At 35.4% G+C, this 15,230-nt stretch overlaps 1 protein-coding gene across 1 annotated transcript in view; it reads left to right on the top strand.

Moving 5' to 3' along the window:
• Nucleotides 1-15,230, top strand: part of CSPP1 (centrosome and spindle pole associated protein 1) — a 106,116-nt gene that overhangs the window by 52,770 nt on the left and 38,116 nt on the right. Inside the window, exons 16-17 of the mRNA XM_068983446.1 lie at nucleotides 10,827-10,956; nucleotides 12,779-12,926. Coding sequence (XP_068839547.1) covers nucleotides 10,827-10,956; nucleotides 12,779-12,926 — 278 coding nt within the window. The remainder of the gene's footprint in view (nucleotides 1-10,826; nucleotides 10,957-12,778; nucleotides 12,927-15,230) is intronic.

Genomic DNA, 15,230 nt, shown 5'->3' on the forward strand with positions numbered 1-15,230 from the left:
TGCTTTCAGTATCAAGTATCTAGGTATTTGTTTCCTAAGCCTGGATCCAAAAGATTTTCTACTGTTTTGTTTTTAAAAAATAAACGAACTCTTTAGTTCTTTGTTTTCCTGAAAGTTTTTGTAGTTTTACATTTAACTTTGTAATCCATTTTGAGTTATTTTTTGGGTAAGGTGTTAGATTTAGGTCAGAGTACCCATTCCCTGCCATGTGAGTGTGCAGTAGTTCCCAGGACCATTGGTTGACAAGATCCTTTTTCCTGGGAATGGGTTTTATACCTTTATCAAAAACAGTTGGGCATGTTTGTATGAGTCTCTTTCTGGGATTATTCTCTTCCATTGTTCTGTGTCTCTGTCCTTGTGTTGGTGTCACTTGATAATTGTAGCTCCGTGGAAGTTGGGAAATAGAGAAATATGAGTTCTTCAAATTTGCTTTTCATTTCCAAGATTCTTTTTTGACTATTCTAGATCCTTTGTATTTCCATGTGAATCTTACTTGGGATGAGCTGCTCAGTTTGAGATTTTGTTGGAGAGTATGTAAGATCTATAAATCTATTTAGTGTTCAGTTCAGTCACTCTATCGTGTCCAACTCTTTGAGACCCCATGGACTGCAGCACGCCAGGCCTCCCTGTCCATCACCAATTCCCAGAGTTTACTCAAATTCATGTCCATTGAGTCAGTGATGCCATCTAATCATCTCATCCTTTGTCATCCCCTTCTCCTCCCGCCATCTATCTTTCCCAGCATAAGTGTCTTTTCAAATGTGTCAATTCTTCGCATCTGGTGGCCAAAGTATTGGAGTTTCAGCTTCAGCATCAGTCCCTCCAACAAATATTCAAGACTGATTTCCTTTAGGATGGACTGGTTGGATCTCCTTGCAGTCCAAGGGACTCTCAAGAGTCTTCTCCAACACCACAGTTCAGAAGCATCAATTCTTCTGTGCTCAGCTTTCCTTATATTCCAACTCTCACATCCATGCAGGACTACTGGAGAAACCACAGCTTTGACTAGACGGACCTTTGTTAGCAAAGTAATGTGTCTGCTTTTGAATATGCTGTCTAGGTTGGTCATAACTTTTCTTCCAAGGGGCAAGCGTCTTTTAATTTCATGGCTGCAGTCATCATCTGCAGTGATATTGGAATCCAAGAAAATAAAGTCTCTCACTGTTTCCATTATTTCCCCATCTAGTTGCCATGAAATGATGGGACCAGATGCCATGATCTTCATTTTCTGAATGTTGAGCTTTAAGCCAACTTTTTCACTCTCCTCTTTCACTTTCATCAAGTGGCTCTTTAGTTCTTCTTTGCTTTCTGCCATAAGGGCGGTGTCATCTGCATATCTGAGGTTACTGATATTTCTCCTGGCAATCTTGATTCCAGCTGTGCTTCCAGCCCAGCGTTTCTCATGATGTACTCTGCATATAAGTTAAATAAGCACAGTGACAATATACAGCCTTGACGTACTGCTTTCCCTATTTGGAACCAGTCTGCTGTACCATGTGCAGTTCTAACTGTTGCTTTCTGACCTGCATATAGGTTTCTCAAGAGGCAGGTCAGGTGGTCTGGTATTCCCATCTCTTTCAGAATTTTCTAGTTAGTGGTGATCCACACAGTTAAAGGCTTTGGCATAGTTAATAAAGCAGAAGTAGATGTTTTTCTGGAATTCTCTTGCTTTTTTGATGATCCAGTGGATGTTGGCAATTTGATCTTTGGTTCCTCTGCTGTTTCTAAAGCCAGCTTGAATATCTGGAAGTTCACAGTTTACATACTGTTGAAGTCTGGCTTGGAGAATTTTGAGCATTACTTTACTAGCTTGTGAGATGTGTGCAATTGTGTGATAGTTTGAACATTCTTTGGCATTGCCTTTCTTTGGGATTGAAATGAAAACTGACCTTTTCTAGTCCTGTGGCCACTGCTGAGTTTTCCAAATTTGCTGGCATATTTGTGAAAGTGTAGCACTTTCACAGCATCATCTTTTAGGATTTGAAATACCTCAACTGGAATTCCATCACCTCCACTAGCTTTATTCATAGTGATGCTTCCTAAGGCCCACTTGACTTCACATTCCAGGATGTCTGGCTCTAGGTGAGTGACAACAGCATTGTGATTATCTAGGTCGTGAAGATCTTTTTTGTACAGTTCTTCTGTGTATTCTTGTCACCTCTTCTTAATATCTTCTGCTTCTGTTCAGTCCATACCCTTTCTGTCCTTTAATGAGCCCATCTTTGCATAAAATGTTCCCTTGGTATCTCTGATTTTCTTGAAGAGATCTCTAGTCTTTCCCATTCTATTGTTTTCCTCTATTTCTTTGCACTGATCACTGAGGAAGGCTTTCTTACCTCTCCTTGCTATTCTTTGGAACTCTGCATTCAAACGAGTATATCTTTCCTTTTCTCCTTTGCTTTTGGCTTCTCTTCTTTTCACAGCTATTTGTAAGGCCTCCTCAGACAGCCATTTTGCTGTTTTGCATTTCTTTTCCATGGGGATGGTCTTGATCCCTGTCTCCTGTACAATGTCATGAACCTTTGTCCATAGTTCATCAGGTACTCCCTCCATCAGGTCTAATCCCTTGAATGTTTTTCTCACTTCCACTGTATAATTGTAAGGGATTTAATTTTAGTCATACCTGAATGGTTTAGTGGTTTTCCCTACTTTCTTGAATTTAAGTCTGAATTTGGCAATAAGGAGTTCATGATCTCAGCCATAGTCAGCTCCTGGTCTTGTTTTTGCTGAGTGTATAGAGCTTTTCCATCTTTGGCTGCAAAGAATATAATCAGTCTGATTTTGGTGTTGACCATCTGGTGATGTCCATGTGTAGAGTCTTCTCTCATGTTGTTGGAAGAGGTTGTTTGTTATAACCAGTACATTATCTTGGCAGAACTCTATTAGCCTTTGCCCTGCTTCATTCTGTACTCCAAGGCAAAATTTGCCTGTTATTCCAGGTGTTTCTTGACTTTCTACTTTTGCATTCCAGTCCCCTGTAATGAAAAGGATATCTTTTTTGGGTGTAGTTCTAGAAGGTCTTGTATGTCTTCATAGAAGTGTTCAACTTCAGCTTCTTAGCATTACTGGTCGAGGCATAGACTTGAATTACTGTGATATTGAATGGTTTGCCTTGGAAACAAACAGAGAGCATTCTGTCGTTTTTGAGATTGCATCCAAGTACTCCATTTAGTAGTGTTTAGTATTACCATCTTAATATTTTTTTCATTTTTAAAATTACGGTAACATACACATAACATCATTTGAAAGCATTTGTAAGCATTCAGTGATGTTAAGTACATTCATACTGTTGAGTAACCATCACCATCATCTGTTTCCAGAATTTTTCATCTTGTAAAACTGAGACTCTATACTTACTAAATGATATCTCCCTATTTCCTCTCCCCTATGTTCCTGGCAACCATATTCTACTTTTCCTATGATTTTGGCTAGTTTAGGTACCTCATAAAAATAAAGTCATACAAGATTTGTGTGTGTGGCTTTTATTACTTAATCATAATGTTCTCAAGGTTTATCCATACTGTGACATAAGTCAAAATTTCCTTACTTTTTTGCCATGTACGTGGCTTATGGGATCTTAGTTCCCAGAAAATTTTCTTCCTTTATAAAACTGAATAACATTTGATTGTATTTTATGTATTTACCACATTTTGCTTATCTACTCATCCAGTGATGAGTGCTTGGGTTGCTTATGCAGTTTAAGTATTGTGAATAGGCTGCTGTGAATATGGGTGTACAACTCTGTGGTTGAGACTCTGGTTTCAGTTCTCTTAGGCATATACTCAGAAGTGAAGTTGCTGGATCATATGGTCAATCTGTTTTTAATATTTTGAAAAACCACTGTACTGTTCTCTACAGAAGCTACCCCATTGTATATCCCCAACAGCTGTGCACAAGGTTCTGACATTTACACATCCTCACCAACAGTTACTAGTTTTTGTTTTTGTTTTGTTAGTCGCCATCTTAATGGGGGTGATGTGGATCTCATTGTGCCTTTGATTTACATTTCTGTGTGATTATCGATGTTGAGCATCTTTTCATCTGCTTTTTGGCCATTTGTTTGTCTTTGGAGAATGTCTTTTCAAGTTATTTGCTCATTTTTGAATCAGATACTTTATTTATTTGTTGTTATGTTTTTAAGAGTCTTTGTATACTCTGGATATTAATCCCTTATCAGATACATAATTTGCAAATATTTTCTCTCATTCTGGGTATTATTTTTTTACTCTGTTCGTATATAGCAATGCTATAGATTCATACACAGTTTTAATTTTTGTGAAGTCCAGTTTGTCTGTTTTTTCATTTCTTGCCTGTGTTTGGTGTCATATCTAAGAAAATCATTGCCAAATCCAGAGTTGTGAACCTTTTGCCCTGCATTTTCTTCTAAGAGCTTTGCAGTTCTGGGTTTTACGTTGAGGATTATGATTTTGAGTTACCTTTTGTATACAGTGTTAAGTAAGGGTCCAGTTTCATTCTTTGCATGTGGGTATCATTTTTGCAGCACCATTTTTTGAAAAGACTCTCCATTCCCCATTGTATGATCTTGGTACCATGTCAAGAATCATTTGACTTTATATGTGTGAATTTATTTCTCAATTTTCTGTTCTGTTCAATTGTTGTATCTGTCTGTGTGCCAGTCCTGTGCTGTTTTGACTACTGTAGCTTTGTACTATGTTTGGAAATCAAGAAATGGGAATCCTCTAGCTGGTTTGGTTTCAAAATTTATTTAGCTATTTGGAGTCCCTTGAGATACCATATAAATTTGGGGAAGAGTTTTTCTAATTTGGCAAAAAAAGGTCATTAGGATTTTTTATAGGGCTTATGTTGAATCTGTAAATCATTTTGGGTAGTTTTGACATCTTAATAAAGTAAGTTTCCCAATCCATGGATAAAGGATGTGTTTCCATTTATTTATGACCTCTTTAATTTCTTTCAGCAGTGTTTGGTAATTTTCATTGTATAAGTCTTTTACTGCTTTGGTCAAGTTAAATCCTAAGTTGTGTTTTTTAATGCTATTATAAATAGAATTGTTATTGTAATTTCTTTTTCAGATTGCTTATTGTTTGTGTGTAGACATGAAACTGATTTTTTGTGTTGACTTTGTATTCTGCTACTTCACTGAATTCATTTTACTAACAGTTTGCATGTGTGTGGACCACAACAAACTGGAAAATTCTGAAAGAGATAGGCATACTGGACCACCTGACCTGCCTCTTGAGAAATCTATATGCAGGTCAAGAAGCAACAGTTAGAACTGGATATGGAACAATAGACTGGTTCCAAATAGGGAAAGGAGTACATCAAGGCTGTATATTGTCACTGTGCTTATTTAACTTATATGCAGAGTACATCATGAGAAACGCTGAGCTGGGTGAAGCACAAGCTGGAATCAAGATTGCCAGGAGAAATATCAACAACCTCAGCTATGCAGATGACACCACCCTTATGGCAGAAAGCAAAGAAGAACTAAAGAGCCACTTGATGAAAGTGAAAGAGGAGAGTGAAAAAGTTGGCTTAAAGCTCAACATTCAGAAAATGAAGATCATGACATCTGGTCCCATCACTTCATGGCAAATAGATGGGGAAATAATGGAAACAGTGAGAGACTTTATTTTCTTGGATTCCAATATCACTGCAGATGATGACTGCAGCCATGAAATTAAAAGACGCTTGCCCCTTGGAAGAAAAGTTATGACCAACCTAGATAGCATATTAAAATGCAGGGACATTACTTTGCCAACAAAGGTCCGTCTAGTCAAAGCTGTGGTTTCTCCAGTAGTCATGTATGGATGTGAGAGTTGGACTATAAAGAAAGCTGAGCACCAAAGAATTGATGCTTCTGAACTGTGGTGTTGGAGAAGACTCTTGAGAGTCCCTTGGACTGCAAGGAGATCCAACCAGTCCATCCTAAAGGAGATCAGTCCCAAATATTCATTGGAGGGACTGATGCTGAAGCTGAAACTCCAATACTTTGGCCACCAGATGCGAAGAATTGACACATTTGAAAAGACCGTGATGCTGGGAAAGATTGAAAGCAGGAGAAGGGGATGACAGAGGGTGAGATGGTTGGATGGCATCACTGATTCAGTGTACATGAGTTTGAGTAAATTCCGGGAATTGGTGATGGACAGGGAGCCCTGGTGTGCTGCAGTCTGTGGGGGTCGCAAAGAATCGGGCACGATTGAGTGACTGAACTGAACTGTGTGTGTGTGTAATCATTAGGCTTTTCTGAATATAATATCATGTCTGCAAACATAATTTTACCTTTCTTTCTTTCCAATTTACCTGCCTTAAAAATGTTTTTTTTCTTTCCTAATTGTTCCAGTACTGTATTTTGTAGAAATTGTGAAAGCAGGCACCTTTGCCTTATTCCTGATCTTAGAGGATGAGCTTTTAGTCTTCGTTGAATCTTAGGTTCACTTTGGATTTTATATATGTGACATTTATTGTATTTAGATGGTTTCCTTCTACTTCTAGCTTGTTGTGTGTTTTTATCATGAAAGTTTGTTGAATTTTGTTAAATGCTTTTTCCTTATCAATCGAGGTTTTTGTGTTTTTTTTTTTCCCCTGTCATTCTGTTCATATTATCTATTATATTGATTAGTTTTTATATGTTGAACCATCCTTGTATCCCAGGAGTAAATCCTATTTGGCCATGGCATTTAATCCTTTTAATGTTCTGCTGAGTTTGGCTTCCTAATACTTTATTGAGGATTTTTGCATCTGTGGTCATAAGGGATATTGGTCTGTAGTTTTCTTTTTGTGTAATGTTTTTGTCTTGTTTTGATATCAGGGTAATGCTGGCCTCCTAGAATGAATCAGTATGTGTTTCCTCCTCTTGAAGTTTTTTGAAAAATTGAAGGACTGGTGCTCTTTAAGTGTTTGGTTGAATTCACTGTCAGAACCATCAGATCCTGGGCTTTACTCTCTTAGGAGATTTTTGATCAGGGAGTCAATCTCCTTATTAGTTATAGGTTTATTCAGATTTTCTATGTCTTTGTAATTTAGCCATACATTTTAACTACATTAAGTCTCCAGTCTGTGAGCATGGATGTCTTTTAATTTATTTGAGATTTAAAAATTTCTTTCAACAGTTATTTTGTGGTTTTTAGACTAGCTGTTGTTTAATTTATTCTAAAATATTTAACACTTTTTGATGGTGTTATGAATATTCTTTTCTTAATTTCATTTTCATGTTGTTTATTACTGGTTTATAGAAATACAGTTGAAATTTGTATATTCTTTTATCCTGCAATTTTGCTGAACTCTTCTTATCATTACTAACAGTTTTTGGTGGGTTTCTTAGCATTTTTCTGTATATATAATATGTCATCAGTTAATAGATGTTACTTCCTTTCCATCGAATGCTTTTTCTTTTTCTTGTTAAATTGCCCTGACTAGAGCATCCAGTGCAATGTTGAATAGATATTATGAGAGTGGGCATTTTCATTTTATTTTGCTGTTAGGTGGAAGGCATTCAGTCTTTAACCATTAAGTATGATGTTTGTTGCAGATTTTTCTTATTGCTTTTATTAACTTGAGGAAGTCCCCTTGTATTCTTTGTGATTCAGGAAGGGGTATTTGGTATGTTCTTTCAACATATTACTGAGTTGGAAATTGAATTTTGTGAAGTGCTTTTTCTGTGTTTATTGAGATATCCTGTGGTTTTTATTCTTCATTCTGTTAGTATGGTGGGGATATATTTATTGGATTCAGACATATTAAATCAACTTGTGTTCCTGTGGTAAATCTCACATGGTCAGGAAGTACAGTCCTTTTCATCTTGCTGGACCTTTCAGTTGATTAATTTTTTGTTGAGGACTTTTGTCTGTATTTATGAGTGATACTGGTCTTTGGTTTTTGTTTTCTTTTGAAATCTGTCTGATTTTGGTATTAGGATGATACTGGCCTAATAGAATTAGTTGGATGTGCTCTTCGCTTTTCTACTACTTTGGAGAGAGTGTTGTGTGAAGCATTGTTAATTTTTTCAGTGAGGTAGAATTCACCAGGAATCCAGTTTACCCTCATCTTTTCTTTATGGATAATTTCCTGATTACTAATTTAATCTTCCTTGTCATTGGTTAATTCATATTTAAAATTTTTTTCTTGCAACAGTTTTGATAGTTTGTGTCTTTCTAGAAATTTACCCATTTTGTCAAGATAATCTAATGTGTTGGCATATAGTTGTTCATAGTATTCCCTTACAATCTGTTTTATTTTTATAAGGTCAATAGTAGTGTTGCTTATTTTATTTTTTTATTTCAATAATTTTAGTCTTGTTATTGTACGTTTTGACTAAACATTTGTCAGTCTTGTTGATATTGTTAATGAATCAGCTCTTGGTCTAGTTGATTTTCTCTGCTGTGCTTTTAGTTTCCATTTCATATTATTTCTCCTCATCTTTTTATTTTCTTCTTTCTGTTTCCTTTGGGTTCAGTTTGCTCGTGTATTTTCTAGTTTTTGAAGGTGGAAGCTTAGGTTATTGATACAGTGTCTTCTTTTTTAATGTGTATATTACAACTGTAAATTTTCCTCTTATTGTTTTAGCTTCTTCCTTAAATTTTATACATTATCTTTTTGTTTTCATTTATCTCATTGTGGAAAATTGTGGAAATTTTTAATAGAGCTTTAATATAATTCCATTGCAGTTAGTAGAGAAGAAGTGGCAACCCACTCCAATATTCTTGCCTGGAGGAGACAAGGTCTTGGCTCCTCTTGACAAAGGAGCCTGGTGGGCTGCCGACTATGGGGTCGCACAGAGTCAGACATGACTGAAGTGACTTAGCAGCAGCATTGCAGTTAGAGAACATACTTTGTGTATGTTTTTTTTTTTTTAATTTATTAAGGTTTATTTTAAGACTGAGGCTTATAACATGTGTTCTGTGCTGTAGAACGTTTCATATGCACTTGAGAAAATTAGCATTTTCCTGTTGTTGGGTGGATAGTTCTATCAATGTGACTGAGATATAGTTGGTTTATAGTATTGTTTATTTTCTGTATTTCCTAATTGAGCTCCTGTGCAGTTGTTTATTATTAGAAGTAGTGTATTGAAGTCTCCAGTTATTATTTTTATTTCTGTCTTCAGTTTTGTCAGTTTTTGTTTCCTGTGTTTTGAATCTCTGTAGCTATGTGTACGTGTGCTCATAATTGTTATATCTTACTGATAAGTTGACCCTTATCAATAAAAATGATTACTTTTTTAGTTCCAATAATGCTTTTTCTTTAGTGTTAAATATAGCATTCCATTTTAATTCTCTTGCTGCTTTTAGTATAATTTGTGTGTCATTTTCTTTGTGGTTTCCTTGCAGACTGAAATTTATGTTTTTAATTTAAAAGAACTGAGTTCATATTAACACCAGTTTAATTTCCATAATATGTAAAATGTTTTCTCCAGTATAATACCATTCCTTCCCTTCTTGATGCCACTATTGTGTACAGAGTATATTGTTATATATTTAAGCTCATCAATAGTTTTTAACTGTTCCTTCTTTCCTTTATGTAGTTGTCTTTTAAATCAGAGAATATAGCTGCAAATAAAAGCATATTAGTAATATCTTTAACCTTTACCTATGTAGTTACTGTTAACTGGTGTTCTTTATTTCTTTGTGTTCACTCCGGTTACTGTCAAGTGTTTTTTACTTCAACCTGAAGTGTATCATTTACTATTTCTTATAAGACAGGTCTGTTAGTGATGTCTTCTCTGAGTTTTATTTAATAATGTTCTAATTTCACTTTTATTTGTGAGGCGTAGTTTTCCTGGATATAGAATTCTTAGTTGACTTCTCCCTCGCCCCCCACCGTCATCTCTCTGAATATGTCATTTCCTTGCCTATTGGCCTTCATAGGGTTTCTGATGAGCTGTTAATCTTACTGAAGATCCCTTGTATATGATGAGTTTTTATTTTCTTGCTGCTTTTGCAGTTCTTCTCTTTTTCTTTTGGCACATTGGCCATGATGTGTCTAGATATGGATCTCTGAGCCTTTTTGCTTTGAGTTTGTTGAGTTCTGTATGCATAATTTCTAAGAAGTACAAGCCCTGGATTACCAGGGGAAAAGAAAATAATAAATAAAAAGGAAGAGTAGAAAGGGCCTTCAATTACTAGGGAATCATTGCTGTAATTTTACCCAACAGTTAGAACTTTGACAAAATTCCCATCCTAGGCCTCCATAAACAGGGCAAGGTTTTAGGGATTTTATTAATCTTATACCATCAATGCCATTAATAAAATCTATGACTCAGTGAAAAAGATTTTATTTTTTTCTGATAGTCAGACTTTTTACTATAATTCTTTGTTTTATTCTTAAAATGTCTAGGAAGTTATTACTTTATTTTGGAGTAAATTTATTAAGTAAATCATTAGTTATGATATTACTTGAGGAACTTCCACTGCATTCAGAGAAGTGCATAAGTCATATGTATACTGCTTGATGAATTAAGTGATTTTATTTGTATGTGAACGTTTTACTTGCATGTAACTGTCACCTAGATTAGGAAATAGATTCAGTAAATTTGAAAGTTCCATTAATTTTGAAAGCAGAGATAAGGGGCATTTACTTAAAATTTTCTCTTTGAACTATAAAGAAATAATTTCTCTACTTTGTGTGTGTGTTAGTCTCTTTATCATGTCTGACTCTTTGCGACCCCATGGACTGTAGCCCACCAGGCTCCTCTGTCATGGGATTTCCCAGGCAAGAATACTGAAGTGGGTTGCCATTTCTCTATTTTAAATGTACTTATATATGCCATGCTATTTCAAAGAAGTGTTGCATCTTCTTCTTGTTTTGTCATAAAAGAATTTAAATTATTAATTGTGTATTTGATGTAGGAGTACAGTTGGACAGAATGAGCTGAAAATTACAAGTAATCGAGCAATAAATTCAGGATTGTTTTTTGAAGATAAACCAAAGCCTTCAAAACAGTCATTTCAGTCTTACCAGGAAGCTTTGCAGCAGCAGGTATCCATTTCATTTTTTTCAATTGTTCATTCATGTAATGTTAAACATCTTATGTCTTAGTACAGTGGCCCTTTAAAACTCAGAGTGTGGCTGAGAAAGAATTCCATTTATTTATCATTAAATGTGATAAAGTTTGATATAGACAGACTGGAATGCATGGGATAGGGAGAGTAATTGCCTTGGCTATTAGGAGGACTTCACATGATTGATGGCTTTTGAGTTGCATGTTATACAGTGAATAAATATGAAATTCCTGGTGTATTCAGGGAATGGAATTGATGTAGGAGAAGGGGCTGGAGTGTTAGATTATACTGGATTGTGAAAGATAGCAAGTAACGGGTTTTCAGTTTCATCTTGTTATCTATCGACAGCCAAAGGGAGGAAATCTTAAGCCAAAGAGTGAAAGAAGTATTATAATTGATGTGAGCAGATGTGGCTTTTAGGAAGATATCTGGTTGTGATGTGGATAGTTGGGAAAGATGTGGCGGAGAAACCTTTTAGTAAAACTGTTAGTTAGTCCAGCCAGGAAGTAACCAGGTCCTGTACCAGGTGGGGAAGATGGATAGGACATCAAAAGAGACATTTCTTGGATTTCATTAATAGGACTTAAATTTAGAGACTGAGGAAAGAACAGGGCTTTAAGATGATTCTAAGTGTTGTAATCTAAGAGGATGATAAAGCTATGAACTCTTAAGGATAGGGAGAACAGAGGCAGAACACTTAGGGAGGAAGATAACATTCTGTTGCGGTTTGTAATATTTGGAGAGAGTTTACTTAGGAATAACTGTATCAAATGTGTGGATTTTTTTGGGGAATAGTTATATCTTCTCCAGAGAGGTCCCTGGAACTCTAGGTATATATATTCACCTGGGGTACCCTTCTACAAAATTCCACTGGATTTCTTCTAAAGCTCAGATTTTTATTCTGTTTTCTACACTGGGCAACCTCCTTGAAAAGTGGGCTTTTTCAAAATTACAGAATTACCAACATTATTTTTTTGTGTTAGGAATCTACAAACAAGAGGCTGTATTTGTCTGTTTTCAGATGAGCATATTAAAAACACCACTGACAGAACCAGATTTCCTAACCCTAGAATTTTTTATATGTGATGACTTCCTTGAGCTTCCTAAAGTAGTTGCTTAAATTTGCCATGCATATGGTAATGATTTTAAAAGTAACTTTCCAAAATGTAGATCTTTATTCATTGCCTATTTATATGTCTTTAAAGACCAACCCTGTGCTTATACTTGATGATGATAAGACCATTTTGTGTGCTTTCATAAAGTATACTTAAATAGCCTGGCTTTCTCTAGAGAGCTTTGAACCTTCAATATCTTTGAACTTTGGGAATGGAGTTTGCTCAAGGTAGAGTAGGTCTGGTGATGGGTAGGGAGTAGTTGGCCCAGGTCTCAGAGCTGTGGGGAGTAGTTTGTGGCTGGCCAGGTACCATGAAAGGGTAGATGAAGAAAATGAAGGTAGGGAGAGTCTGTTGGAGCCCATGAAAATGGTGAGGTTAGGAAGGGAATACCTCAGGTAGAAGCTGGAAGTTGGGAAGATGAAGCTACCTTAGTCCAAGTGGCACCAGTGGTTGGAAAGGGCCCAAGTGACAGGATGTGAGGGAGTAGCAGCTATATATTCCAGCTACCAAAGTATTTTTTAATTGTTTTTACATATATTTGTGATATTAAATTTATAGTAAAGTATACTGGGAAAAAGTCTAGTTTTCTAATAAGAAAAATAAAATCTGATCTTAAAACTAATTTTTTGTATCAGAATACTTGTTAGCAGTTAGCAGTTCTTACAAATGTTTCTTAATGTTAAGATTCAAGAAAGACAAGAAAGAAGAAAGAAAGAACGTGAAGAAAAAGAAGTATATGAAGCCAAATTAGAAGCTGAAATGAGAAATTACAACCCCTGGGGGAAAGGTGGAGGTGGTGCTCCTCTGAGAGATGACAAAGGAAATCTGATAAGTATGTTATTTCTGTTGACTTTAAAAAAATATTTATTTATTTGGCTGCATCAGGACTTGGTTGCAGCATGTGGGATCCAGTACACTGATCAGGGGTTGGACCTGGCCCCCTGCAGTGGGAGCAGAGTCCTAGCCACTGAACAACCAGGGAAGTCCCTGATTTGTTGTTTTTAAAAGAATATAAGTTTAACTTTTAAAAGAATGGGGAGTAGAAAGAAGTGGGAATCATAGTCTGTAAGGAAAGGTCTCTTTTTATACAGCTTGATGCAGAAGAGGTATTTTGATAGTAAGCATGACAGCATGTTAAAAAGCCTTTCTTCATTTATTATTATTACAAATTTTTCACCCTGTAATGATAATAACTCGATTGCAGAGAAAAGTTCATGTTAGTTAGCAAGTTTTTACTGAATCTAGTAGTTTGAATTTTTTAAAGTTTTCTAGTAAAAATAATAAAATCCTTACCACAGTATTTTTAAACTAATAAGGTGTCTTAAGTGATCTGATGTAGTTGTGGAATGTTATGTTTAATTCTTCTATGCCATATGCCCGCACAATGCAGGGGCTGTCGACAAAAACCTGGCCTCAGAAATGTTTGGCAGATTGTAGAATTATATTGATTTATCTTTCAATTATGTATTATTAAAAATGTTTCATCTAGAAATCACACAACGGGCACTTTGAAAAGAGACTTTTTGCAACTTGTTATATATGTTTGAATGGTCTTCAATTAGCTTATAATAAAAGCAGAGAAAGATAATGGGTTTTTAAAAATCATTTAATTAGAAATGGGAAACGAATAATTAGAAAACCCATTAGAGTGATGCAAAGTAAATTTGATGTTCTTCAGGTTTATGCTTTGTTGTAGGAATAACTGAGTGCTGCAGTCAGAAGATATTGGGGGTATTGAGTTACTAGAGTTCTTAATGGCTATGCCTTTGATTCTCTGTTAAAGATGACTTTTTAAAAAGATATATTTGAGGCCCACTTAGATTAATGAGGTAACTCTTTTCTTTCCCGATGAATTTATTCCTTTCCTATATTCATCTCATACTTTGTTCACAATTTTGAAGAGTAAAAGTCTTATTCTGTTTATAAATAAAATGATTTTAGGTGATCCATGGTTAACGTTTCTAATATTTGAAATTAAATGTTTATTTGAATGTATATTTAAAAATATATATTACTGGAAAAAATATATATTACTGGTTTTCCATTTAGGGATGGTACTGTAACATTTCCTTTGAAAGTATAGGCATTTAAATGAAAAGTGGTCTAACAAAGAACTCCCGTTTCTCAGAGGCTTAAGGCAGTGTAAGTTACTTCTCACTTAAACTGCATTGTGATGCTATTTGAGTGGTTCTCCAAGAGCTGACTTGGGAATCTGCCTCTTCCAGTGTGTCACTCTTACAATTTTGCAGTCTTTCATTTCTAGCTGCACAGACATGGTCCAGAGGATGGGAGAACAAGTTGAGAATTTTGATGGGGCCTGACCTAAAGGTGGAGAAATATCACTTTTGTCTTTGTTCAATTGTTCAAACCTAGTTACAAGGTTCTAAAGTAACTTATTGGGAGGCTGGAAGGGTTTCTTTATACCCAGGCGGAGGACATAAAATTGATAAAGATCTACCCAGTCTTTGCTATAATAAATTTAAATTATGAATTGATAGAAGCATAATAGTTACCATGAAGGAAGTGTTTATGTAACAGAAACTTTAGGAAACACTGGAATAATTTCCTAGAAGTTTCCAGCTTGCCTCAAAGATTATTTCCAGTTCAGAGAATGTAATTATAGTGTCCTATATGTGTTTAATTGGTGGAAGTGAGTAGGATAAGTGTTTGTTATTGAATTATAAAATACTGTTTTAGAATTGCTTGACCTAACAGGAATGGAGCAAACCTTTCTGAGATATTTATTTTTAATGGTAATGTTTAGTTTGCTTATTTAATGCTTCAGTTATGCCATGAAATAAAAAAGATGTGCTGTTTTATCACATGCAGTGGAACTGTTTTTTAATGGTGTTTTCAAAGCAAGTAAACTTGAAGAATATGTTTGTTTTGTATTTAGCTGTTACATTTGAGAGAAAGAGAGGGAACCTAATTTTCCTATTATATTCTCAATATGTAGTAAAAATCAGTGTTTTCTTTTACGTCATTAGATGGCCAGGACCATATAACAGGGATTATGTTGGATGACTTTAATTCAGCTGCTAGCTTTTCTAATTACTCCTGTTTCATCCTTTATTACAAAGAAATTTAAGAAATTGAATGTTCACCATATTCTTAGCTCTCTGAGAAAGATCTCTTT

The sequence above is a fragment of the Capricornis sumatraensis genome, chromosome 11, assembly GCF_032405125.1.
Source record: "Capricornis sumatraensis isolate serow.1 chromosome 11, serow.2, whole genome shotgun sequence".
NCBI classification, from domain to species: domain Eukaryota; kingdom Metazoa; phylum Chordata; class Mammalia; order Artiodactyla; family Bovidae; genus Capricornis; species Capricornis sumatraensis.